Source organism: Pseudophryne corroboree, chromosome 2 (assembly GCF_028390025.1).
Source record: "Pseudophryne corroboree isolate aPseCor3 chromosome 2, aPseCor3.hap2, whole genome shotgun sequence".
Lineage (NCBI taxonomy): Eukaryota > Metazoa > Chordata > Amphibia > Anura > Myobatrachidae > Pseudophryne > Pseudophryne corroboree.
In genome coordinates this window covers 651,849,741-651,877,257 of record NC_086445.1, presented here as the reverse complement: position 1 = coordinate 651,877,257, position 27,517 = coordinate 651,849,741, and the positions used below count along the sequence as shown (strand labels likewise).

At 47.8% G+C, this 27,517-nt stretch overlaps 1 protein-coding gene across 2 annotated transcripts in view; it reads left to right on the top strand.

Annotated features, from left to right (window-relative positions):
• The window catches only part of TBC1D22B (TBC1 domain family member 22B), a 415,975-nt gene that overhangs the window by 310,061 nt on the left and 78,397 nt on the right, over positions 1-27,517 (top strand). For both annotated transcript variants that reach the window (XM_063955013.1, XM_063955012.1), the window contains 3 exons: positions 17,430-17,544; positions 18,232-18,338; positions 25,783-25,858. In XM_063955013.1, the coding sequence (XP_063811083.1) occupies positions 17,430-17,544; positions 18,232-18,338; positions 25,783-25,858 (298 nt within the window). The remainder of the gene's footprint in view (positions 1-17,429; positions 17,545-18,231; positions 18,339-25,782; positions 25,859-27,517) is intronic.

The window sequence follows — 27,517 nt, the reverse complement described above, 5'->3', positions numbered from 1 at the left end:
GGGGTGTAGTATGTGATGCCGGCGGTCAGGCTCCCGGCGTCAAGCATACCGACAGCTGGGCGAGTTCAAATGAGCCCCTTGCTGGCTCGCTGCGCTCGCCACGCTGTGGGCACAGTGGCGCACTACGCGCTCCATGCTATCTATTCTATCTATTCTCCCTCCAGGGGGGTCGTGGACTCCCGAGAGGGAGAAAAGATGTCAAAATGCCGACGATCGGGATTCCGGCGCCGATATGGTTGTCGGCGGGAGCCCGGCCGCCGGCAACCTGAAGACCATCCCACTGAGCGATATATTCATATAGACGACAGTCCAAATTGAGCTGCCTGCATGGCTGACGGAGAGGGTCGTTAACTACCCGCGGGGACGCGCATTGCTGGCCGGTGGCGGCACCGTACACCCTTGCCGAGAAAGTGAGCGACGTCACTCAGGAAAGGTGAAAATGAGCGATGTCGCTCATTTTCTCGGCAAGATTTATGCACCTTTAGAATCTTTCAAGGTTCTAAATATAAAGATTTCAAAGAGGATGCGATGGCCTTTTTGAAGCAGGAAACATCAGGGCCTTCGACTTCTCCTGTTTAATGCTATATGATGACTCTCGTTAACAATGCATGTTTTATTTTTTGTTGTGTGTTTTGTTTTTTTACATAGGTTGATTATGTATCTTTACCACCATGCCCAGCTTATTTACCATCTGTTTAGATTTCTTTTATTTATGTTTTTATATCTTCGAATTGTATCACTTATATGTGCGACTGACTCTTCAATAGAGTCAGGAGTTATACTCCTATTTCTTCTGCTGTATCCTATTTTATTGCAGCAGCCCCTTATGTGTCCTCTATTTGCCAGTGGATGTCTCACCTATAGTATTTGGCTCCCTCAGTTTTCAGTCCCTGTAGTCTTGCTGCGTATCTGACTAGGGTGCAGCGGTTTCTGTATCTGTTGTGGGCACGTGACTTTGAGTGTCGGGAGCCACATTTGAATAAAGAAAGAGCCACAGGTTAGCCACCGCTGCTGTAGATCATCTTTTCTTTTTTTTTTCATACAGATTGTCATGCTAGTGAGACCCTAGTGGTGATTTCCTTAGCTCAGTATCTGACTTTGATATTTCTCACCCCCGCTGTCATGCTGTCAGTCAAATCGAAATGGGCACTATGTTCTACTTATAACTGAGATATTTGGAGGTAACTTATTGGGGTAAAGATAATAGGATCCGAATTGCTGGAGGTCCAGGATTTTGTCAGAGAATTACCAAATTTTTAAAGGCGGAATCAATCTCATAGATTTTTCATTTATGGATCGACAATTCCATGCTTTACCCTGCAGATTTTATACACAATATCTTCTGAAATATCTCTATCGAGTTGCTATATGGCATATCCACTACGCAATAGACAAATTAACTTTCTCTAACGTCCTAGTGGATGCTGGGGACTCCGAAAGGACCATGGGGAATAGCGGCTCCGCAGGAGACTGGGCACAAAAGTAAAAAGCTTTAGGACTACCTGGTGTGCACTGGCTCCTCCCCCTATGACCCTCCTCCAAGCCTCAGTTAAGATTTTGTGCCCGAACGAGAAGGGTGCAATCTAGGTGGCTCTCCTGAGCTGCTTAGAGTAAAAGTTTAAATAGGTTTTTTTATTTTCAGTGAGACCTGCTAGCAACAGGCTCACTGCATCGAGGGACTAAGGGGAGAAGAAGCGAACTCACCTGCGTGCAGAGTGGATTGGGCTTCTTAGGCTACTGGACATTAGCTCCAGAGGGACGATCACAGGCCCAGCCATGGATGGGTCCCGGAGCCGCGCCGCCTTCCCCCTTACAGAGCCAGAAGACTGAAGAGGTCCGGGAAATCGGCGGCAGAAGACGTCCTGTCTTCACTAAGGTAGCGCACAGCACCGCAGCTGTGCGCCATTGCTCTCAGCACACTTCACACTCCGGTCACTGAGGGTGCAGGGCGCTGGGGGGGGGGGGCGCCCTGAGACGCAATAAAAACACCTTTTTTGGCAAAAAATACATCACATATAGCTCCTGGGCTATATGGATGTATTTAACCCCTGCCTATTTTTACATAAAAAAGCGGGAGAGAGGCCGCCGAAAAAGGGGCGGAGCCTATCTCCTCAGCACACTGGCGCCATTTTTTCCTCACAGCTCCGTTGGAGGAAGGCTCCCTGACTCTCCCCTGCAGTCCTGCACTACAGAAACAGGGTAAAACAAGAGAGGGGGGGGGCACTAAATTGGCATGTAAATTTATACAGCAGCTATATTAGGGAAAAACACTTATATAAGGTTATCCCTGTATATATATATATAGCGCTCTGGTGTGTGCTGGCAAACTCTCCCTCTGTCTCCCCAAAGGGCTAGTGGGGTCCTGTCCTCTATCAGAGCATTCCCTGTGTGTGTGCTGTGTGTCGGTACGTTGTGTCGACATGTATGAGGAGGAAAATGGTGTGGAGGCGGAGCAATTGCCTCTGTTAGTGATGTCACCCCCTAGGGAGTCGACACCTGACTGGATGGTCTTATGGAAAGAATTACGTGATAGTGTCAGCACTTTACAAAAGACTGTTGACGACATGAGACAGCCGGCAAATCAGTTAATACCTGTACAGGCGTCTCAAACACCGTCAGGGGCTCTAAAGCGCCCGTTACCTCAGGTGGTCGACACAGACACGGACACTGACTCCAGTGTCGACGGTGAGGAAACAAACGTATTTTCCAGTAGGGCCACACGTTACATGATCACGGCAATGAAGGAGGTTTTGAACATTTCTGATACTACAAGTACCACAAAAAAGGGTATTATGTGGGGTGTGAAAAAACTACCCGTAGTTTTTCCCGAATCAGATGAATTAAATGAGGTGTGTGATGAAGCGTGGGTTTCCCCCGATAAAAAACTGCTAATTTCTAAAAATTTATTGGCATTATACCCTTTCCCGCCAGAGGTTAGGGCGCGTTGGGAAACACCCCCTAGCGTAGATAAGGTGCTCACGCGCTTATCAAAACAACTGGCGTTACCGTCCCCTGATACGGCCAAGGAACCAGCTGATAGGAAGCTGGAAAATATCCTTAAAAGTATATACACACATACTGGTATTATACTGCGGCCAGCAATCGCCTCAGCCTGGATGTGCAGTGCTGGGGTGGCTTGGTCGGATTCCCTGACTGAAAATATTGATACCCTGGACAGGGACAATATATTATTGACTATAGAGCATTTAAAGGATGCATTTCTATATATGCGAGATGCACAGAGGGATATTTGCACTCTGGCATCAAGAGTAAGTGCGATGTCCATTTCTGCCAGAAGAGGATTATGGACGCGACAGTGGTCAGGGGATGCGGATTCCAAACGGCATATGGAAGTATTGCCGTATAAAGGGGAGGAGTTATTTGGGGTCGGTCTATCGGACCTGGTGGCCACGGCAACGGCTGGAAAATCCACCTTTTTACCCCAAGTCACCTCGCAGCAGAAAAAGATACCGTCTTTTCAGGCTCAGTCCTTTCGTCCCCATAAGGGCAAGCGGGCAAAAGGCCACTCATATCTGCCCCGGGGCAGAGGAAGGGGAAAAAGACTGCAGCAGACAGCCTCTTCCCACGAACAGAAGCCCTCCCCCGCTTCTGCCAAGTCCTCAGCATGACGCTGGGGCCTTACAAGCGGACTCAGGCACGGTGGGGGCCCGTCTCAAGAATTTCAGCGCGCAGTGGGCTCACTCGCAAGTGGACCCCTGGATCCTGCAGGTAGTATCTCAGGGGTACAAATTGGAATTCGAGACGTCTCCCCCTCGCCGGTTCCTGAAGTCTGCTTTACCAACGTCTCCCCCCGACAGGGAGGCGGTATTGGAAGCCATTCACAAGCTGTATTCCCAGCAGGTGATAATCAAGGTACCCCTCCTACATCAGGGAAAGGGGTATTATTCCACGCTGTTTGTGGTACCGAAGCCGGACGGCTCGGTGAGACCCATTTTAAATCTGAAATCCTTGAACACTTACATAAAAAGGTTCAAGTTCAAGATGGAGTCACTCAGAGCAGTGATAGCGAACCTGGAAGAAGGGGACTATATGGTGTCTCTGGACATCAAGGATGCTTACCTCCATGTCCCAATTTGCCCTTCTCACCAAGGGTACCTCAGGTTTGTGGTACAGAACTGTCACTATCAGTTTCAGACGCTGCCGTTTGGATTGTCCACGGCACCCCGGGTCTTTACCAAGGTAATGGCCGAAATGATGATTCTTCTTCGAAGAAAAGGCGTCTTAATTATCCCTTACTTGGACGATCTCCTGATAAGGGCAAGGTCCAGAGAACAGTTAGAGGTCAGAGTAGCACTATCTCAAGTAGTACTACGACAGCACGGATGGATTCTAAATATTCCAAAATCGCAGCTGATTCCGACGACACGTCTGCTGTTCCTAGGGATGATTCTGGACACAGTACAGAAAAAGGTGTTTCTCCCGGAGGAGAAGGCCAAGGAGTTATCCGACCTAGTCAGGAACCTCCTAAGACCAGGCCAAGTGTCAGTACATCAATGCACAAGGGTCCTGGGAAAGATGGTGGCTTCTTACGAAGCGATTCCATTCGGCAGATTCCACGCAAGAACTTTTCAGTGGGATCTGCTGGACAAATGGTCCGGATCGCATCTTCAAATGCATCAGCGGATAACCCTGTCTCCAAGGACAAGGGTGTCTCCCCGAGGGTGGTTGCAGAGTGCTCATCTCCTAGAGGGCCGCAGATTCGGCATTCAGGATTGGCTCCTGGTGACCACGGATGCCAGCCTGAGAGGCTGGGGAGCAATCACACAGGGAAGAAATTTCCAGGGCTTGTGGTCAAGCATGGAAACGTCACTTCACATAAATATCCTGGAGCTAAGGGCCATTTACAATGCCCTAAGTCAGGCAAGACCTCTGCTTCAGGGTCAGCCGGTGTTGATCCAGTCGGACAACATCACGGCAGTCGCCCACGTAAACAGACAGGGCGGCACAAGAAGCAGGAGGGCAATGATGGAAGTGGCAAGGATTCTTCGCTGGGCGGAGAATCATGTGATAGCACTGTCAGCAGTGTTCATTCCGGGAGTGGACAACTGGGAAGCAGACTTCCTCAGCAGACACGATCTTCACCCGGGGGAGTGGGGACTTCACCCAGAAGTCTTCCACATGATTGTAAACCGTTGGGAAAAACCAAAGGTGGACATGATGGCGTCCCGCCTCAACAAAAAACTGGACAGATATTGCGCCAGGTCAAGGGACCCTCAGGCAATAGCTGTGGACGCTCTGGTAACACCGTGGGTGTACCAGTCAGTGTATGTGTTCCCTCCTCTTCCTCTCATACCAAAAGTACTGAGAATCATAAGAAGGAGAGGAGTAAAGACTATAGTCGTGGCTCCGGATTGGCCAAGAAGGACTTGGTACCCGGAAATTCAAGAGATGCTCACGGAAGACCCGTGGCCTCTACCTCTAAGAAAGGACCTGCTCCAGCAGGGACCATGTCTGTTCCAAGACTTACCGCGGCTGCGTTTGATGGCATGGCGGTTGAACGCCGGATCCTGAAGGAAAAAGGCATTCCGGATGAAGTCATCCCTACCCTGATCAAAGCCAGGAAGGATGTAACCGTACAACATTATCACCGTATTTGGCGTAAATATGTTGCGTGGTGCGAGGCCAGAAAGGCCCCTACAGAGGAATTTCAACTGGGTCGTTTCCTGCATTTCCTGCAAACAGGACTGTCTATGGGCCTCAAATTAGGGTCCATTAAGGTTCAAATTTCGGCCCTGTCAATATTCTTCCTAAAAGAACTGGCTTCTGTTCCTGAAGTTCAGACGTTTGTCAAGGGAGTACTGCATATACAGCCTCCTTTTGTGCCTCCAGTGGCACCTTGGGATCTCAATGTAGTTTTGGGATTCCTAAAATCACATTGGTTTGAACCACTCACCACTGTGGACTTAAAATATCTCACATGGAAAGTGGTAATGCTGTTAGCCCTGGCTTCAGCCAGGCGTGTCTCAGAATTGGCGGCTTTATCCTATAAAAGCCCTTACCTAATTTTTCATACGGACAGGGCAGAATTGAGGACTCGTCCTCAATTTCTCCCTAAGGTGGTTTCAGCTTTTCACTTAAACCAGCCTATTGTGGTGCCTGCGGCTACTAGGGACTTGGAGGATTCCAAGTTGCTGGACGTAGTCAGGGCCCTGAAAATATATGTTTCCAGGACGGCTGGAGTCAGAAAATCTGATTCGCTGTTTATCCTGTATGCACCCAACAAGCTGGGTGCTCCTGCTTCTAAGCAGACTATTGCTCGTTGGATTTGTAGTACAATTCAGCTTGCACATTCTGTGGCAGGCCTGCCACAGCCAAAATCTGTAAAAGCCCATTCCACACGGAAAGTGGGCTCATCTTGGGCGGCTGCCCGAGGGGTCTCGGCTTTACAACTTTGCCGAGCAGCTACTTGGTCAGGGGCAAACACGTTTGCTAAATTCTACAAATTTGATACCCTGGCTGAGGAGGACCTGGAGTTCTCTCATTTGGTGCTGCAGAGTCATCCGCACTCTCCCGCCCGTTTGGGAGCTTTGGTATAATCCCCATGGTCCTTTCGGAGTCCCCAGCATCCACTAGGACGTTAGAGAAAATAAGAATTTACTTACCGATAATTCTATTTCTCATAGTCCGTAGTGGATGCTGGGCGCCCATCCCAAGTGCGGATTGTCTGCATTACTTGTACATAGTTATTGTTACAAAAATCGGGTTATTGTTATTGTGAGCCATCTTTTCGAAAACTCCTTCTGTTATCATGCTGTTAACTGGGTTCAGATCACAAGTTGTACGGTGTGATTGGTGTGGCTGGTATGAGTCTTACCCGGGATTCAAAATCCTTCCTTATTGTGTACGCTCGTCCGGGCACAGTATCCTAACTGAGGCTTGGAGGAGGGTCATAGGGGGAGGAGCCAGTGCACACCAGGTAGTCCTAAAGCTTTTTACTTTTGTGCCCAGTCTCCTGCGGAGCCGCTATTCCCCATGGTCCTTTCGGAGTCCCCAGCATCCACTACGGACTATGAGAAATAGAATTATCGGTAAGTAAATTCTTTTTTTTTTTTTTCCGGCCCCGCACTCCACCCAACTCACCTCACAGATTATTCAAATCAGGCTTACCAGTTTCGCTGACAGAAAATGCTATCCTACAGGCAGCCATTCAAAAATTGGTCCAAACAAATGTAATTGTTCAAGTTCCACCTTACCTAAGACACAAGGTTTATTACTCAAACCTGTTTGTGGAGCCAAAACCGGATGGTTCGGTAAGGCCGATTTTAAACCTAAAGTCATTGAACCCTTACTTGAGGGAATTTAAATTCAAGATGGAGTCTCTGAGAGCGGTGATCTCAGGTCTGGAGGAGGGGGAATTCATAGTATCCCTGGATATCAAGGATGCATACCTTCATGTTCCGATCTGGCCGCCTCACCAGGCTCATCTCAGATTTGCTTTGCTGGACTGTCACTATCCGTTCCAGGCACTGCCATTTGGCCTCTCCACAGCACCGAGGGTGTTCACCAAGGTCATGGCAGAAATGATGCTTCTCCGCAGGCAAGGAGTGAACATAATTCCATATCTGGACGATCTCCTGATAAAAGCGTCGTCCAGGGAGAGATTGTTGCAGAGTATTGCTCTCGCAACTCAACTGCTCCAGAATCATGGGTGGATCCTGAACCTTCCAAAGTCACATTTGAAACCAACAAGGAGACTGCCCTTCCTGGGGATGATACTCGACACGGAAGTGCAGAGGGTGTTTTCTTTCTACCAGTAGAGAAAGCGTTGGTGATACAAGCAATGGTACGGGATGTCCTCAAACCAGCCTAGGTATCAGTTCATCAGTGCGTTCGCCTTCTGGGGAAGATGGTAGCCCCCTACGAGGCTCTACAGTAAGGAAGAGTCCATACAAGGTCCTTCCAACTGGATCTCCTACACAAATGGTCGGGATCACATCTCCACATGCATCAGCGGATACGCCTGTCGCCAAAAGCCAGAATTTCACTCTTCTGGTTCCTGCAAACTTCTCACCTACTCGAGGGCTTCGGGATTCAGAATTGGATCTTTCTAACCACGGATGTCTCAGAGGTTGGGGTGCGGTCACCCAAGGGGAAAACTTCCAAGGAAGATAGTCAAGTCTGGAATCCATACTTCCGATAAACATTCTAGGATTAAGGTCCATATACAACGGCCTTCTACAAGCGGCACATCTTCTGCAAGATCAGGCCGTTCAGGTTCAGTCGGACAATGTGACGGCAGTGTCCTACATAAACCGACAGGGCGGTACGAAGAGCAGAGCGGCAATGACAGAGGTGACAAGAATCCTCTGGGCAGAAAAACACGCTGTGGCGCTTTCAGCAATCTTCATTCCGGGAGCGGACAACTGGGAAGCGGACTTCCTCAGCAGACACGATCTCCATCCATGAGAATGGGGCCTCCACCCGGAGGTGTTCGCAGAGCTGACAAGCCGATGGGACGTACCTCAGGTAGACATGATGGCCTGTCACCTCAACAAGAAGCTTCGTAGGTACTTCTCCAGGTCGAGAGACTCACAGGCAGTATGTGTTCTCTCCACTTCCACTCATCCCAAGGATTCTCAAACTAATAAAAAGAACGAGAGTTCAGGCGATCCTCATTGCCCCAGAATGGCCAAGGAGGGCTTGGTACGTGGATCTTCTGGAGTTACTCCTGGAGTATCCAAGGCCTCTTCCTCTTCGCAAGGACCTTCTTCAACAGGGGCCGTTCGCTTATCAAGACTTACCGCGGCTACGTTTGACGGGATAGAGGTTGAACGCCAGATCTTAGCTCGGAAGGGCACTCCGAAAAAGGTCATTCCTACCCTCATTCAGGCTAGGAAGGGAGTTACATCTAAACATTACCGTCGGATTTGGAGAAAGAATGTGTCTTGGTGTGAATCCAAGAAATATCCAACAGTGGAGTTTCAACTAGGACGGTTTCTCTTCTTTCTGCAGGCTGGTGTAGATGTGGGCCTACGTTTGGGCTCCATAAAAGTCCAGATTTCGGCCTTGTCCATTTTCTTCCAGAAACAATTGGCTGCCCTCCCTGAGGTTCAGTCTTTCTTAGAAGGGGTTCTGCACATCCAACCTCCCTTTGTGCCTCCTACGACACCTTGGGATCTTAATGTGGTGCTGCAGTTCCTGCAATCGGATTGGTTCGAACCTTTGCAGGAGGTGGATGTCAAGTTTCTTACTTGGAAGGCGGTCACACTGTTGGAATTGGCATCTGCTGGACCTGTTGGAATTGGCATCTGCTGGAATTGGAGGCTTGTCTTGCAAGAGCCCCTATTTGATTTTCCATGAAGATAGGGTTGAGTTCAGAACGCGTCAGCAGTTTTGTCCTAAGGTTGTGTCAGCTTTTCATATCAACCAACGTATTGTGGTGCCAGTGGCTACTGACTCCTCAATTACCTCAAAGTCCTTGGATGTGGTGAGGGCTTTGAAAATTTATGTGAAGAGAACTTCTCGTCACAGGAAGTCGGACTCACTATTTGTCCTTTATGATCCCAACAAGGTTGGGTGTTCTGCTTCTAAGCAGACGATTTCTCATTGGATCAGGTTTACTATCCAGCATGCTTATTCTACGGCAGGCTTGCCGTGTCCAATCTCTGTTAAGGCCCACTCTACTCGTAAAGTGAGTCCTTCCTGGGCGGCTGCCTGGGGTGTCTCGGCTTAACAGCTTTGCCGAGCTACTTGGTCTGGGTCAAACACGTTTGCTAAGTTCTACAAGTTCGATACTTTGGCCTCTGACCCGAGCATTTTTTACGGACTGCGAGAAAAGGATTTACTGGTAGGTAATTTAAAAACCTATTTTTACCCCATAAAAAATTAAATGGCAGATGGAAGAGCAAACACATTCTCTTGTGTGAAAGGGGTTCCACAGGAAACACTTCTTTTATGGTAAACAACATAATGCAAAAGGTCGCAGCAGACAACCCCTCTCAGTACCCCACATACCGTGAGGCTCTGCCAGTGATTGACATTGACGCCAATAATGCGCCTTACTCGCTATGCAATTAGGAGGCACTTGTATATCTGTGAATGACTGAGTCTCTGAATCTGTATACTAAGAGCTGTCATACAACAGCCACAGCTTTTTTCCATGCTACAGTAAACTCTTTTGTACTTTGTGTACATTCTGCGACTCAGTCGCACACAGATGGACAAGTGTTTCATAACCCATTAATCAGCATAGCCTCCTGGTGCGTCCTAGTACCATCGCATTATGACTAAGGTCAGTATCCTATTAGCAGTGCTAATATACCGCTGCTAATAGGTTAGGCGGGGGCTATCCAATTAGCCCCTTAAACTAGCATTTATCCGGGATTATGCTTTGGCCACCCGAAGCATAATCCACGATAAGCAGCTGTCGGAGCCACGATAACTTTTTTTACCAGGTCCCATGTATTATCACACGATCACTGGTCGTCTTTCGGCAGATAAAAATGGCCTATAATTGGATAGCGTATTAATGACCATCGGTCAAAAATCCAGGTTTTTATCAGCCGAAAATTTATTGCATCTAATTGGATACATTCTTATGATGAATTTTCTGCAAAAAGACACCTGGTGCTAGCAGCATTGTATGGGATCAGGCCGCATACTCACACCGGGCACCTTGCTACACACATCTGTATCATAAAATAAAAGCAAAGCAGCAGATATAGCAGTGAGGAATGTAGAATGTGTTTTTCTGGGATCCGGTCTGAAGATCGACAGTATCTAGGTCGACAATGTTTAGGTCGACCACTATAGGTCGACAGTCACTAGGTCGACATGGATGGAAGGTCGACAAGGTTTCTAGGTCGACATGTGCTAGGACGACAGGTCTAAAGGTCGACATGAGTTTTTCACCTTTTTTTTTTTCTTTTTTTGAATTTTTTCATACTTAACGATCCACGTGGACTACGATTGGAACGGTAATCTGTGCCAAGCGGTAGCGGAGCGAAGGCACCATGCCCGAAGCATGGCGAGCCATGCGAGGGGACGCGGTGCACTAATTTGGGATCCCGGTCACTCTACGAAGAAAACGACACCAAAAAAAAAATCCTCATGTCTACCTTTAGACCTGTCGACCTAGCACATGTCGACCTAGAAACCCTGTCGACCTAGTGACTGTCGACCTATAGTGGTCGACCTAAACATTGTCGACCTAGATACTGTCGATTTGATGAACCACACCCGTTTTTCCTGTTATGCTACGTTGTAATGATAAAAAGTATAAGAACAAAAAGCATTGAGTTATAGGTGGTCTACTTGGCTATTTTGAATGAAAACTATATATCAGGTTGAAACCGGATTTCCAGAGGGTTGTTTCCAGTTGCTTGCTTGCTTGCTTGGGGAATCCTATTTAACAAATATAGCAGTAGCACTTGTACCACTACAACACTTGTTCTCTTATCACTATCTCATGTTGGCAGTAACATATTAATATAATACAAAATGGGTGGAATTCAATTATTTGAAAAGTCTGTTGGGAGTCTATTTTTTTTCCTGTCTATTAGATAGGAAAAAACAGACACCCAACTGACTTTTCAAACATTTGAATACCCCCCAATATGTTTCTATCTGTAGAAAGCATTTTTGAAAATTAAGTATTTTCAACGCGTGGGCCATGGTACTGCTGGCATTGGGCGATGCTTTATTTTTTTAGAAGAGCTGATAATAGCATTGGACAATCTGTTTGGAACTTGTTGGTTGTTCCCCAGTGGTTAGTGTGAAGAGTTACTTGTTACAAAAGATCTGTCTCGATCATTTACTATTGCCGGAAAATTAGATATGGAATATAATATTTCTCTAACGTCCTAAGTGGATGCTGGGGACTCCGTAAGGACCATGGGGAATAGCGGCTCCGCAGGAGACTGGGCACAAAAGTAAAGCTTTAGAACTACCTGGTGTGCACTGGCTCCTCCCCCCATGACCCTCCTCCAAGCCTCAGTTAGATTTTTGTGCCCGAACGAGAAGGGTGCACACTAGGTGGCTCTCCTGAGCTGCTTAGTGAAAAGTTTAGTTTTAGGTTTTTTATGTTCAGTGAGACCTGCTGGCAACAGGCTCACTGCATCGAGGGACTAAGGGGAGAAGAAGCGAACTCACCTGCGTGCAGAGTGGATTGGGCTTCTTAGGCTACTGGACATTAGCTCCAGAGGGACCGATCACAGGCCCAGCCATGGATAGGTCCCAGAGCCGCGCCGCCGGCCCCCTTACAGAGCCAGAAGACAGAAGAGGTCCGGAAAATCGGCGGCAGAAGACGTCCTGTCTTCAACAAGGTAGAGCACAGCACTGCAGCTGTGCGCCATTGCTCTCAGCACACTTCACACTCCGGTCACTGAGGGTGCAGGGCGCTGGGGGGGGGCGCCCTGAGACGCAATAAAAACACCTTGGTTGGCAAAAAAAAATGCATCACATATAGCTCCTGGGCTATATGGATGAATTTAACCCCTGCCAGAATACACAGAAAAACGGGAGATAGGCTCCGCCCCCTTCTCGGCGGCCTTATCTCCTCAGCTCACTGGCGCCATTTTCCCTCACAGCTCCGTTGGAGGGAAGCTCCCTGGCTCTCCCCTGCAGTCACTACACTACAGAAAGGGTTAAAAAAGAGAGGGGGGCACTAATTACGCGCAGTATTAAAAATACAGCAGCTATAAGGGGAAAAACACTTATATAAGGTTATCCCTGTATATATATAGCGCTCTGGTGTGTGCTGGCAAACTCTCCCTCTGTCTCCCCAAAGGGCTAGTGGGGTCCTGTCCTCTATCAGAGCATTCCCTGTGTGTGTGCTGTGTGTCGGTACGTTTGTGTCGACATGTATGAGGAGAAAAATGATGTGGAGACGGAGCAGATTGCCTGTAATAGTGATGTCACCCCCTAGGGGGTCGACACCTGAGTGGATGAACTGTTGGAAGGAATTACGTGACAGTGTCAGCTCTGTATAAAAGACAGTGGTTGACATGAGACAGCCGGCTACTCAGCTTGTGCCTGTCCAGACGTCTCATAGGCCGTCAGGGGCTCTAAAGCGCCCGTTACCTCAGATGGCAGATATAGACGCCGACACGGATACTGACTCCAGTGTCGACGGTGAAGAGACAAATGTGACTTCCAGTAGGGCCACACGTTACATGATTGAGGCAATGAAAAATGTTTTACACATTTCTGATAATACGAGTACCACCAAAAAGGGGTATTATGTTCGGTGAGGAAAAACTACCTGTAGTTTTCCTGAATCTGAGAAATTAAATGAGGTGTGTGATGATGCGTGGGTTTCCCCCGATAACAACTGATAATTTCTAAAATGTTATTGGCATTATATTCTTTCCCGCCAGAGGTTAGGGTGCGTTGGGAAACACCCCCTAGGGTGGATAAAGCGCTCACACGCTTGTAAGAACAAGGGCTCTACCCTCTCCTGAGATGGCCGCCCTTAAGGATCCTGCTGATAGAAAGCAGGAGGGTATCCTAAAATGTATTTACACACATACTGGTGTTATACTGCGACCAGCAATCGCTCAGCCTGGATGTGCAGTGCTGGGTTGGCGTGGTCGGATTCCCTGACTGAAAATATTGATACCCTAGATAGGGACCGTATATTACTGCCTATAGAGCATTTAAAAGATGCATTTCTATATATGCGTGATGCACAGCGGAATATTTGCCGACTGGCATCAAGTCTAAGTGCGTTGTCCATTTCTGCCAGTAGAGGGTTATGGACACGACAGTGGTCAGGTGATGCGGAATCCAAACGGCATTTGGAAGTATTGCCTTATTAAGGGGAGGAGTTATTTGGGGTCGGTCTTTCAGACCTGGTGGCCACGGCAACAGCTGGGAAATCCACGTTTGTACCCCAGGTCGCCTCTCAACATAAGAAGACGCCGTATTATCAGGCGCAGTCTTTTTGTGGGCAAGCGGGCAAAAGGTTCCTCATTTCTGCCCCGTGACAGAGGGAGAGGAAAAAGGCTGCAGAAATCAGCCAGTTCCCAGGAACAGAAGCCCTCTCCCGCCTCTGCCAAGCCCTCAGTATGACGCTGGGGCTTTACAAGCAGAATCAGGCACGGTGGGGGCCCGTCTCAATGAATTTCAGCGCGCAGTGGGCTCACTCGCAAGTAGACCCCTGGATCCTGCAGGTGATATCTCAGGGGTACAAATTGGAATTCGAGACGTCTCCCCCTCGCCGTTTCCTAAAGTCGGCTTTACCGATGTCTCCTTCTGACAGGGAGGCAGTTTTGGAAGCCATTCACAAGCTGTATTCCCAGCAGGTGATAATCAAGGTACCCCTCCTGCAACAGGGAACGGGGTATTATTCCACACTGTTGTGGTACCGAAGCCGGACGGCTCGGTGAGACCAATTCTAAATCTAAAATCTTGAACACTTACATACGGAGGTTCAAATTCAAGATTGAGTCACTCAGAGCAGTGATTGCGAACCTGGAAGAAGGGGACTACATGATGTCTCGGGACATCAAGGATGCTTACCTTCATGTCCCAATTTACCCTTCTCACCAAGGGTACCTCAGGTTTATGGTACAGAACTGTCACTATCAGTTTCAGACGCTGCCGTATGGATGGTCCACGGCACCCCGGGTCTTTACCAAGGTAATGGCCGAAATGATGATACTCCTTCGAAGGAAGGGAATTTTAGTTATCCCTTACTTGGACGATTCCCTGATAAGGGTAAGATCCAGGGAACAGTTGGAGGTCGGTGTAGCACTATCTCAGGTAGTGTTGCGGCAGCACGATTGGATTCTCAATATTCCAAAATCGCAGCTGATTCCGACGACTCGTCTTCTGTTCCTAGGGATGATCCTGGACACAGTCCAGAAAAAGGTGTTTCTCCCAGAGGAGAAAGTCAGGGAGTTATCCGAGCTAGTCGGGAACCTCCTATAACCGAGCCAAGTCTCAGTACATCAATGAAATGGTTCTGGGAAAAATGGTGGCTTCCTACGAAGCAATCCCATTCGGCAGATTCCACGCGAGAACTTTCCAGTGGGACCTGCTGGACAAATGGTCCGGGTCGCATCTTCAGATGCATCAGCGGATAACCCTGTCACCAAGCACAAGGGTGTCTCTCCTGTGGTGGTTGCAGAGTGCTCATCTTCTAGAGGGCCGCACATTCAGGACTGGGTCCTGGTGACCACGGATGCCAGCCTGCGAGGCTGGGGAGCAGTCACACAGGGAAGGAATTTCCAGAGCTTATGGTCAAGCCTGGAGACATCACTTCACATAAATATCCTGAAGCTAAGGGCCATTTACAATGCTCTAAGCTCAGCAAGACCTCTGCTTCAAGGTCACCCGGAGTTGATCCATTCGGACAACATCACGGCAGTCACCCACGTAAACAGACAGGGTGACACAAGAAGCAGGAGGGCAATGGCAGAAGCTGCAAGGATTCTTCGCTGGGCGGAAAATCATGTGATAGCACTGTCAGCAGTATTCATTCCGGGAGTGGACAACTGGGAAGCAAACTTCCTCAGCAGACACGACCTCCACCCGGGAGAGTGGGGACTTCACCCAGAAGTCTTCCACATGTTTATAAAACTCTACAAGTATTGCGCCAGGTCAAGGGACCCTCAGGCAATAGCTGTGGACGCTCTGGTAACACAGTGGGTGTACCAGTCAGTGTATGTGTTCCCTCCTCTGCCTCTCATACCCAAGGTACTGAGAATTATAAGATGGAGAGGAGTAAGCACTATATTCGTGGCTCCGGATTGGCCAAGAAGGACTTGGTAACCGGAACTTCAAGAGATGCTCACGGAGGATCCGTGGCCTCTACCTCTAAGACGGGACCTGCTCCAGCAAGGACCCTGTCTGTTCCAAGACTTACCGCGGCTGCGTTTGACGGCATGGCGGTTGAACGCCGAATCCTGAAGGAGAAAGGCATTCCGGATGAAGTCATTCCTATCCTGATCAAAGCCAGGAAAGATATAACCGCAAAACATTATCACCGCATTTGGCGAAAATATGTTGCGTGGTGCGAGGCCAGTAAGGCCCCGACGGAGGAATTTTCAACTAGGTCGATTCCTACATTTCCTGCAAACAGGAGTGTCTATGGGCCTGAAATGGGGGTCCATTAAGGTTCAAATTTCGGCCCTGTCAATTTTCTTCCAAAAAGAACTAGCTTCAGTCCCTGAAGTTCAGACGTTTGTGAAAGGGGTACTGTATATACAGCCTCCTTTTGTGCCTCCAGTGGCACCTTGGGATCTAAATGTAGTTTTTGGGTTCCAAAAGTCACATTGGTTTGAACCACTTAAATATGTGGAGTTAAAATATCTCACATGGAAAGTGGTCATGCTGTTGGCCCTGGCCTGGGCCAGGTGCGTGTCAGAATTGGCGGCTTTATCCTGTAAAAGCCCTCATCTGATTTTCCATTCGGACAGGGCGGAATTGAGGACTTGTCCTCAGTTTCTCCCTAAGGTGGTTTTCAGCGTTTCACCTGAATCAACCTATTGTGGTGCCTGCGGCTACTAGGGACTTGGAGGACTCCAAGTTGCTAGACGTTGTCAGAGCCCTGGAAATATAGGTTTCCAGGACGGCTGGAGTCAGAAAATCTGACTCGTTGTTTATTCTGTATGCACCCAACAAGCTGGGTGCTCCTGCTTCTAAGCAGACTATTGCTCGTTGGATTTGTAGTACAATTCAGCTTGCACATTCTGTGGCAGGCCTGCCACAGCCAAAATCTGTAAAAGCCCATTCCACAAGGAAGGTGGGCTCATCTTGGGCGGCTGCCCGAGGGGTCTCGGCTTTACAACTTTGCCGAGCAGCTACTTGGTCAGGAGCAAATACGTTTGTAAAATTCTACAAATTTGATACCCTGGCTGAGGAGGACCTGGAGTTCTCTCATTTGGTGCTGCAGAGTCATCCGTACTCTCCCGCCCGTTTGGGAGCTTTGGTATAATCCCCATGGTCCTTACGGAGTCCCCAGCATCCACTTAGGACGTTAGAGAAAATAAGAATTTACTTACCGATAATTCTATTTCTCGTAGTCCGTAGTGGATGCTGGGCGCCCATCCCAAGTGCGGATGGTCTGCAATACTGGTACATAGTTATTGTTACCAAAAAATCGGGTTATTGCTGTAGTGAGCCATCTTTTCTAGAGGCTCCTCTGTTATCATGCTGTTAACTGGGTTTAGATCACAAGTTATATGGTGTGATTGGTGTGGCTGGTATGAGTCTTACCCGGGATTCAAAATCCTTCCTTATTGTGTACGCTCGTCCGGGCACAGTATCCTAACTGAGGCTTGGAGGAGGGTCATGGGGGGAGGAGCCAGTGCACACCGGGTAGTTCTAAAGCTTTACTTTTGTGCCCAGTCTCCTGCGGAGCCGCTATTCCCCATGGTCCTTACGGAGTCCCCAGCATCCACTACGGACTACGAGAAATAGAATTATCGGTAAGTAAATTCTTATTTTTCCTAATCTCATGGCAGATATTTGAAAGAATCTTGTTTATCTGGGCAATCCGACATCCTGCAAGTGGATATGTACAGGGAATAAATGATCTGGTCACTCCATTCTTTGTGGTGTTTCTAACAGAACATGTGGGTAAGGATGCACTAAGTATTTTGGTTTGTGTTTATTACTGTTTAAATGTAGCTGTGAACCAAAATGGGCAAATAGCAAGTTAATGCATTAATGATTTTGAAAGTCTGTGTTGCAGAACTGAAATGATTTTCTTTCCTGTCTGAGAATGTGTTTGTATTATAATATATTCAGTAACTATTATGGCTTTTATATGTGTGAACGAGCGCATGTTCTGTAATACAGGTTGAGTATCCCATATCCAAATATTCAGAAATACGGAATATTCCGAAATACGGACTTTTTTGAATGAGAGTGAGAAAGTGAAACCTTTGTTTTCTGATTGCTCAATGTACACAAACTTTGTCTAATACACAAAGTTATTACAAATATTGTATTATAAGACCTTCAGGCTGTGTGTATAAGGTGTATATGAAACATACATGAATTGTGTTTATGTACACAAACTTTATTTCATGCACAAAGTTATTAAAAATATTGGCTAAAATTACCTTCAGGCTGTATGTATAATGTGTATATGAAACATAAATGCATTCTGTGCTTAGACTTAGGTCTCACCGCCATGATATCTCATTATGGTATGCAATTATTCCAAAATACGGAAAAATCCGATATCCAAAATACCTCTGGTCCCAAGCATTTTGGATAAGGGATACTCAACCTGTATTGTGTTTATTTTCATTCTATTAGAAGATGATGTGGAAAACTTTGATGTGAGCAGCCTGTGCCCAGATACACTGAGAAACATTGAAGCGGACAGTTTCTGGTCTATCAGCAAATTACTCGATGGTATTCAGGTATGATAAACTGACAGACTGACACATGCATTGATGATTACTTGACATAATACATGTGCTATTTTACAAACTTTGACCCAGATTTATGAAGCCTTGGAGAGTGATAAATTGCACAGTGATAAAGTGCCATCCAATCAGCTCCTAACTGCCATGTTACAGGCTGTGTTTGAAAATGACTGATTGGTTGGTATTTGGGGGTGATTCAGATCTGATTGTACAATCAGTTACTCAGAGGTGCGGTGGGACCCCCAGCACAGGGCTAGTCTGCTCCGCATGTCAGACCCCCCTCCCCTCCCCGCACGGGTGCAAAAGCATTGCACGGAAGTGATGCTTTTGCACCCGCCGCATCCCAGGTTGCAGCGGCTGTCCCCTCACAACAGTTCGGACACGCCTGCACCAACGGCGTTCTAACGCTGTTGGCACACACCTTCCCGCCCCGCGACCGTGCAGAGATTATCGCAGCCCTGAGATGCTTTTAGCATCTCACTGGACCTCCCGGGGTGCGTGGGCGCACTCCCCAAAGGGCTTCAGACTGTGATCGCTGCAGCGGTCCAGTCTGAATTAGACCCTTTATCACAATGCAATTTATCACTCTCCAATACTTGATAAGCAAGCAGCTGCAAACGTGACCTGGAGACCTGTAAATTAATGTATTTAAGCGCTGTTTGTTTTGCACTGTGTGTTGTGTGTGTGTGTGTGTGTGTGTGTGTGTGTGTGTGTGTGTGTGTCCTGATGACGGGGGGGGGGCAGTACCCCGAAACATTGAATAAACCACCACAATTTTACATTTATTTTGAAGTCCGGGAGTGCCTCTGTTTTTTGGAGAGTATTGGAGGGGGTTGGCAGGCCCCTTGAGAGAGAGCACCCTGGCATGTTATTGCAAAGTTTTCCATGGAGTGCCGGCTTTTGGAGTGTGTGTGTGTTTGTTTGTTTGTATGTATGTGTGTGTATGTATGTATGTATGTATATATATATATATATATATATATATATGTAGCAAACTGTGTAACAAACAGCGGCACTCAGAGACTGACACAGCGTGAATAAAGTGCTGGTGCTTTTAATTCATGGCTGGTGAATTAAAAGCACCATGAATTAAAAGCACCAGCACTTTATTCACGCTGTGTCAGTCTCTGAGTGCCGCTGTTTGTTACACAGTTTGCTACCTGCATTAATTCCTCCAGATGGCACCTGAGCAACATATCCATCGCTAGGAGAGTGCCGATCCGACAATTGCAAATAAATATATATATATATATATATATATATATATATATTTTCATGCAATATCATCATGCTTATGGGCTCTAGCACTCTCTTCAGTATAAATGCAATAGATTTATACTTTATTCATAAAGGACAGACTGGTGGGCATAAGAAGAGTAACAGGCATTATTATAAGTATGTGTTGTCCAGCAGTTCATCCTTCATCATAACACTACCAGTCCCATACCTGCCCATAAAATATCAAAATCCCTTTTTGGCACCACTGCTGCCAGGCGGGGAGCATAGATTCATTCACCTCATCCAAGTATAAGTAATGCTTCCTGTTAGAGCGGCGACCAGTCCATTCTGGTCTAAAATATCATGATCTTCAGAGACCACCCGGAGACAAACTCTTCAGAAATATACAGTTCTAATGCTAAAATTTATTTTCTATCAATTTTCTCAAGTTTTTAAGTCTAAATTGAATATATGAAATGTAAAATCAGCATTGGAAGGTAAGCTACTACCCCTGACCCATCTTGTCAGTGTGTCTTTCATTGAATTGACCCATTGGATGTGCTGTGTGCCCAGTGGAACAATTTCACGGCCGACGCAGGTGTAGTTGTATGCAGTGTGTACAGCAGATGCATTGTATCATTCCATCGCATGGTCTGTACCCAGCTTTACACTATGGCACATCTGAGGTTTTGGCACAAGATTAAAGAGGCAGCAATATTAAATTCAAGGTGCAGCGGCTTTGAAAGGTGGCACAAAGTAAATTTCTCTGACGTCCTAGTGGATGCTGGGAACTCCGTAAGGACCATGGGGAATAGCGGCTCCGCAGGAGACTGGGCACAAAAGTAAAGCTTTAGGACTACCTGGTGTGCACTGGCTCCTCCCCCTATGACCCTCCTCCAAGCCTCAGTTAGATTTTTGTGCCCGGCCGAGAAGGGTGCACACTAGGGGCTCTCCTGAGCTTCTTAGTGAAAGTTTAGTTTTAGGTTTTTTATTTTCAGTGAGACCTGCTGGCAACAGGCTCACTGCATCGAGGGACTAAGGGGAGAAGAAGCGAACCTGCCTGCTTGCAGCCAGCTTGGGCTTCTTAGGCTACTGGACACCATTAGCTCCAGAGGGACCGAACACAGGCCCAGCCTCGGAGTCCGGCCCCCTTACAGAGCCAGAAGCAAGAATAAATCCGGAAAAATCGGCGGCAGAAGACATCAGTCTTCAACAAGGTAGCGCACAGCAGTGCAGCTGTGCGCCATTGTTACTCAGGCACACTTCACACTTCGGTCACTGAGGGTGCAGGGCGCTAGGGGGGGGCGCCCTGAGCAGCAATGTAAACACCTTGGCTGGCGAAAATACACCACATATAACCCCCAGGGCTATATGGATGTATTTTAACCCCTGCCAGAACTCGCCAAAAAGCGGGAGAAAAGGCCGCCGAGAAGGGGGCGGAGCCTATCTCCTCAGCACACGGGCGCCATTTTCCATCACAGCTCCGCTGGAAGGACGTCTCCCTGACTCTCCCCTGCAGTCCTGCACTACAGAAAAGGGTAAAAAAGAGAGGGGGGCACTAATTTGGCGCAGTTCTAATAATAACAGCAGCTATAAAGGAAAAAGCACGTTTTATAGTGGTATTCCTGTCTATATATAGCGCTCTGGTGTGTGCTGGCATACTCTCCCTCTGTCTCCCCAAAGGGCTAGTGGGGTCCTGTCCTCTATCAGAGCATTCCCTGTGTGTGTGCGGTGTGTCGGTACGATTGTGTCGACATGTTTGAGGAGGAAAATGAGATGGAGGCGGAGCAATTGCCTATTATAGAGTTGTCACCCCCCTAGGGAGTCGACACCTGAGTGGCTGAGCTTATGGAAGGAATTGCGTGACAGTGTCAGTTCTTTACGAAAGACAGTTGACGACATGCGACAGCCGGCTACTCAGCTTGTGCCTGTCCAGGGGTCTCAAACGCCATCAGGGGCTTTAAAACGCCCGTTACCTCAAATGGCAGACACAGACACGGATACTGACTCCAGTGTCGATGATGAGGAGACAAACGTGACTTCCAGTAGGGCCACACGTTACATGATTGAAGCAATGAAAAATGTATTGCATATCTCTGATAATACAAGTACCACTAAAAAGGGTATTATGTTTGGTGAGAAAAAACTGCCTGTAGTTTTTCCTGTATCCGAGGAATTAAATGAAGTGTGTGATGAGGCGTGGGTTTCCCCCGATAAAAAACTGATAATTCCTAAAAGGTTATTGGCATCATACCCTTTCCCGCCAGAGGATAGGGCACGTTGGGAAACACCCCCTAGGGTGGATAAAGCGCTCACACGCTTGTCTAAACAGGTAGCACTACCCTCTCCTGATACGGCCGCCCTAAAGGAACCTGCCGATAGAAAGCAGGAGAATATCCTAAAATGTATATACACTCACACGGGTGTTATACTGCGACCAGCAATCGCCTCAGCCTGGATGTGCAGTGCGGGCGTGGCGTGGTCGGTTTCCCTGACTGAAAATATTGATACCCTAGATAGGGACAGTATATTACTGACTATAGAGCATTTGAAAGATGCATTTTTATATATGCGTGATGCACAGAGGGATATTTGCCGACTGGCATTAAGAGTTAGCGCGCTGTCCATTTCTGCAAGAAGAGGTTTATGGACGCGGCAGTGGTCAGGTGATGCGGATTCTAAAAGGCACATGGAAGTATTGCCTTATAAGGGGGAGGAGTTATTTGGGGTAGGTCTATCAGACCTGGTAGCCACGGCAACTGCTGGAAAATCCACATTTTTACCCCAGGTAGCTTCTCAACCTAAGAAGACGCCGTATTATCAGGCGCAGTCCTTTCGGCCCCATAAGGGCAAGCGGGCAAAAGGCGCCTCATTTCTGCCCCGTGGCAGAGGGAGAGGAAAAAGGCTGCAGCAAACAGCCAGTTCCCTGGAACAAAAGCCCTCTCCCGCCTCCGCAAAGTCCTCAGCATGACGCTGGGGCTTTACAAGCGGACTCAGGCACGGTGGGGGCCCGTCTCAAGAAGTTCAGTGCGCAGTGGGCCCACTCGCAAGTGGACCCCTGGATCCTTCAGGTGGTATCTCAGGGGTACAAATTGGAATTCGAGACGTCTCCCCCTCGCCGTTTCCTAAAGTCTGCTTTACCGACGTCTCCCTCAGACAGGGAGGCAGTATTGCAAGCCATTCACAAGCTGTATTCCCAGCAGGTGATAATCAAGGTACCCCTCCTGCAACAGGGAAAGGGGTACTATTCCACACTATTTGTGGTACCGAAGCCGGACGGCTCGGTGAGACCAGCTTACCTACATGTCCCAATTTACCCTTCTCACCAAGGGTACCTCAGGTTTGTGGTACAGAACTGTCACTATCAGTTTCAGACGCTGCCGTTTGGATTGTCCACGGCACCCCGGGTCTTTACCAAGGTAATGGCCGAAATGATGATACTCCTTCGAAAGAAGGGAGTTTTAGTTATCCCTTACTTGGACGATCTCCTGATAAGGGCAAGATCCAGGGAACAGTTGGAAGTCGGGGTAGCACTATCTCAGATAGTGCTGCGGCAGCACGGTTGGATTCTCAATATTCCAAAATCGCAGCTGATCCCGACGACACGCCTTCTATTCCTAGGGATGATCCTGGACACAGTCCAGAAAAAGGTGTTTCTCCCGGAGGAGAAAGCCAGGGAGTTATCCGAGCTAGTCAGAAATCTCCTAAAACCAGGCCAAGTCTCAGTGCATCAATGCACAAGGGTCCTGGGAAAGATGGTGGCTTCTTACGAAGCAATCCCATTCGGCAGATTCCACGCAAGAACCTTCCAGTGGGATCTGCTAGACAAATGGTCCGGGTCGCATCTTCAGATGCATCAGCGGATAATCTTGTCACCAAGGACAAGGGTGTCTCTCCTGTGGTGGTTGCAGAGTGCTCATCTTCTAGAGGGCCGCAGATTCGGCATTCAGGACTGGGTCCTGGTGACCACGGATGCCAGCCTGAGAGGCTGGGGAGCAGTCACACAGGGAAGAAATTTCCAGGGCTTGTGGTCAAGCCTGGAGACATCACTTCACATAAATATCCTGGAGCTAAGGGCCATCTACAATGCTCTAAGCCTAGCAAGACCTCTGCTTCAAGGTCAGCCGGTGCTGATCCAGTCAGACAACATCACGGCAGTCGCCCACGTAAACAGACAGGGCGGCACAAGAAGCAGGAGGGCAATGGCAGAAGCTGCAAGGATTCTTCGCTGGGCGGAAAATCATGTGATAGCACTGTCAGCAGTGTTCATTCCGGGAGTGGACAACTGGGAAGCAGACTTCCTCAGCAGACACGACCTCCACCCGGGGGAGTGGGGACTTCACCCAGAAGTCTTCCACATGATTGTGAACCGTTGGGAAAAACCAAAGGTGGACATGATGGCGTCCCGCCTCAACGAAAAACTAGACGGGTATTGCGCCATGTCAAGGGACCCTCAGGCAATAGCTGTGGACGCTCTGGTAACACCGTGGGTGTACCAGTCAGTGTATGTGTTCCCTCCTGAAGGAAAAAGGCATTCCGGATGAAGTCATCCCTACCCTGATCAAAGCCAGGAAGGATGTAACCGCACAACATTATCACCGTATTTGGCGTAAATATGTTGCGTGGTGCGAGGCCAGGAAGGCCCCTACAGAGGAATTTCAACTGGGTCGGTTCCTGCATTTCCTGCAAACAGGACTATCTATGGGCCTAAAATTAGGGTCCATTAAGGTTCAAATTTCGGCCCTGTCGATTTTCTTCCAGAAAGAACTGGCTTCGGTTCCTGAAGTTCAGACGTTTGTCAAGGGGGTACTGCATATACAGCCTCCTTTTGTGCCTCCAGTGGCACCTTGGGATCTCAATGTAGATTTGGGGTTCCTAAAATCACATTGGTTTGAACCACTCACAACTGTGGACTTAAAATATCTCACATGGAAACTGGTAATGCTGTTGGCCCTGGCTTCAGTCAGGCGTGTCTCAGAATTGGCGGCTTTATCCTATAAAAGCCCTTACCTAATTTTTCATACGGACAGGGCAGAATTGAGGACTCGTCCTCAATTTCTCCCTAAGGTGGTTTCAGCGTTTCACCTGAACCAGCCTATTGTGGTACCTGCGGCTACTAGGGACTTGGAGGACTCCAAGTTGCTGGACGTAGTCAGGGCCCTGAAAATATGTTTCCAGGACGGCTGGAGTCAGGAAATCTGACTCGCTGTTTATCCTGTATGCACCCAACAAGCTGGGTGCTCCTGCTTCTAAGCAGACTATTGCTCGTTGGATTTGTAGTACAATTCAGCTTGCACATTCTGTGGCAGGCCTGCCACAGCCAAAATCTGTAAAAGCCCATTCCACAAGGAAGGTGGGCTCATCTTGGGCGGCTGCCCGAGGGGTCTCGGCGTTACAACTTTGCCGAGCAGCTACTTGGTCAGGGGCAAACACGTTTGCTAAATTCTACATATTTGATACCCTGGCTGAGGAGGACCTGGAGTTCTCTCATTCGGTGCTGCAGAGTCATCCGCACTCTCCCGCCCGTTTGGGAGCTTTGGTATAATCCCCATGGTCCTTACGGAGTTCCCAGCATCCACTAGGACGTCAGAGAAAATAAGAATTTACTTACCGATAATTCTATTTCTCGTAGTCCGTAGTGGATGCTGGGCGCCCATCCCAAGTGCGGATTGTATGCAATACTTGTACATAGTTATTGTTACAAAAATCGGGTTATTATTGTTGTGAGCCATCTTTCCAGAGGCTCCTCTGTTATCATGCTGTTAACTGGGTTCAGATCACAGGTTATACGGTGTGATTGGTGTGGCTGGTATGAGTCTTACCCGGGATTCAAAATCCTACCTTATTGTGTACGCTCGTCCGGGCACAGTATCCTAACTGAGGCTTGGAGGAGGGTCATAGGGGGAGGAGCCAGTGCACACCAGGTAGTCCTAAAGCTTTACTTTTGTGCCCAGTCTCCTGCGGAGCCGCTATTCCCCATGGTCCTTACGGAGTTCCCAGCATCCACTACGGACTACGAGAAATAGAATTATCGGTAAGTAAATTCTTATTTACCCCTATATGAGATGAATGGTTTATTTTATACATCATCAGAGCCATTAATCTACCATACAGCACTTATTTAGTCTTCCAGCAGTTTTATATCCTAATCAGCCCACAATGCAATTTTGGTGTGTCTAAAAACTATTAGGTTTTATTTGATATTTTTCTTTCTTCTAAGGATAACTACACGTTTGCTCAGCCTGGAATTCAGAAAAATGTGAAGGCCCTTGAGAAGCTTGTGGGCCGTATTGATGGTCAGTTCGTTACTTAGCTCACTTGTGTTTCTATCAACTCTTTCCAGCATCTCATGTCATTGTGTCACCATAGAAATAAATCAGACATTTGCTTTTATGTTTAACATTTTCTAGAGTACAATTAAAAGCTCATTGATTGGATGTTATGATAAAGTGCTAATTAACCCATAAATACAATGTTGATTTTGGAAATAACTTAAAATTCAGTTGTTTTTTTTTTAGCTATACTGTTGCTTGAAGTTTATAGTGGTCTTATTTTTCTGCATGCGAAGCAAAAGAATAATTATAATATATCTTTCACAGTTATCCCATTTAGAATCAGCTGTTGTACCTATTTATCAAACTGCTAATCATATGTGTCATGATTCCATTGTATGTTTACAGTGAACCTTTGTCTCATCACAATATTTTAATAATTGAAAAGGGAGTGCACCTTGCCATTTGTAGAACACAAAATATTTTTTTACTATTCTTTCAGCAAGGCTGGTGAACACTGGACCAAGGGGATTGCAGGTTGGGGCTGGAGCTGGCACCTACAACTGTAGCTTTGAAAATAAGCTCCACCCCTCTGCACCACCAAAATCCATGTTCTTTAGGTGCCTGTGGAGTAAGGGGCAGCCCTTTGCTGTATTTGACTTGTTTATTTATTTGTAGATTCTCTTTTACTTTTTAGCTGTTAGTGTCTGTGCGCTGTTTGAGCAGTGTACATTGCCAGTGCTGCAGAGGTGGGAGCTGGGTTATCTGGCCAGATGCAGCTATGTCATGATTGGGGGGGGGGTCTCCATTCCCGAGAGCTGGGCAAGTCCGCCCTGCATGCTGGGTCCTGCCCCGTCCCCCCACGCTAACATGAGCACATCGTTATACAGCGATGCACTTGCATGATTAGGTTTGCCCCCTGCCTACGCAGCCTAGCTGCAAAGGCAGTCTGAGGGCATCCATCTTTTGGGACACAGCGGCTGACGTCACACAGCCGACGTAGACCGCCCAGCAAACACCTCCTCCCCCTCCCCCGCCAGCTCTTAAACGGCGATCCCCTGCCGTGTATGCATGCACAGAAGTGCGGAGATCCGCAAGTAGCGATTTCGGCACTTCTGCGGAGCTAGCTGAACTAGCCGCCAATGATCAGATTGTGTTAAAAAAAAAAAAAGAGGATTTGTGGTCACTTACCATTGAATCCTTTTCTCTGAAAAGACTGGTGAACACTGCGTTCCCTCCCTCATGCTCAGTCGTACAAGGTTTGATTCTAAACAGTCTTTCTCTTTCATCCACTAGGGGACACTGGAGTCCTATACAGTAGGGGTGTGAAGCTTGCAACCAGAGGTGTGGCACAATCTAAAAATTAGCATTGTCTGCACAGCCGGCTCCTCCCCCTTCACATTCCTCCTCCCTCAGTTTGAAAAATTGTGCTAGGACTAAAGAAGCACAGATGGGAGCTCCTGCTCCATATAGCATTATTATTAAAAACATTTTTTTTTTTTTTTTGTGTTGTTCTGACTGGCCTAATCCCTCCTAACTAAATGGAGGGTACAGGCTTTACCTAAAGAGAAACTGCCCAATCCCTCCTAAATGAAAGGCGGGTGCAGGTTTAACCACAAGAAGAAAGACTGCGTCCCCTAATAAAAGGGGGACAAAAGTCTTCAAAACGGAGAGACAAGGAGC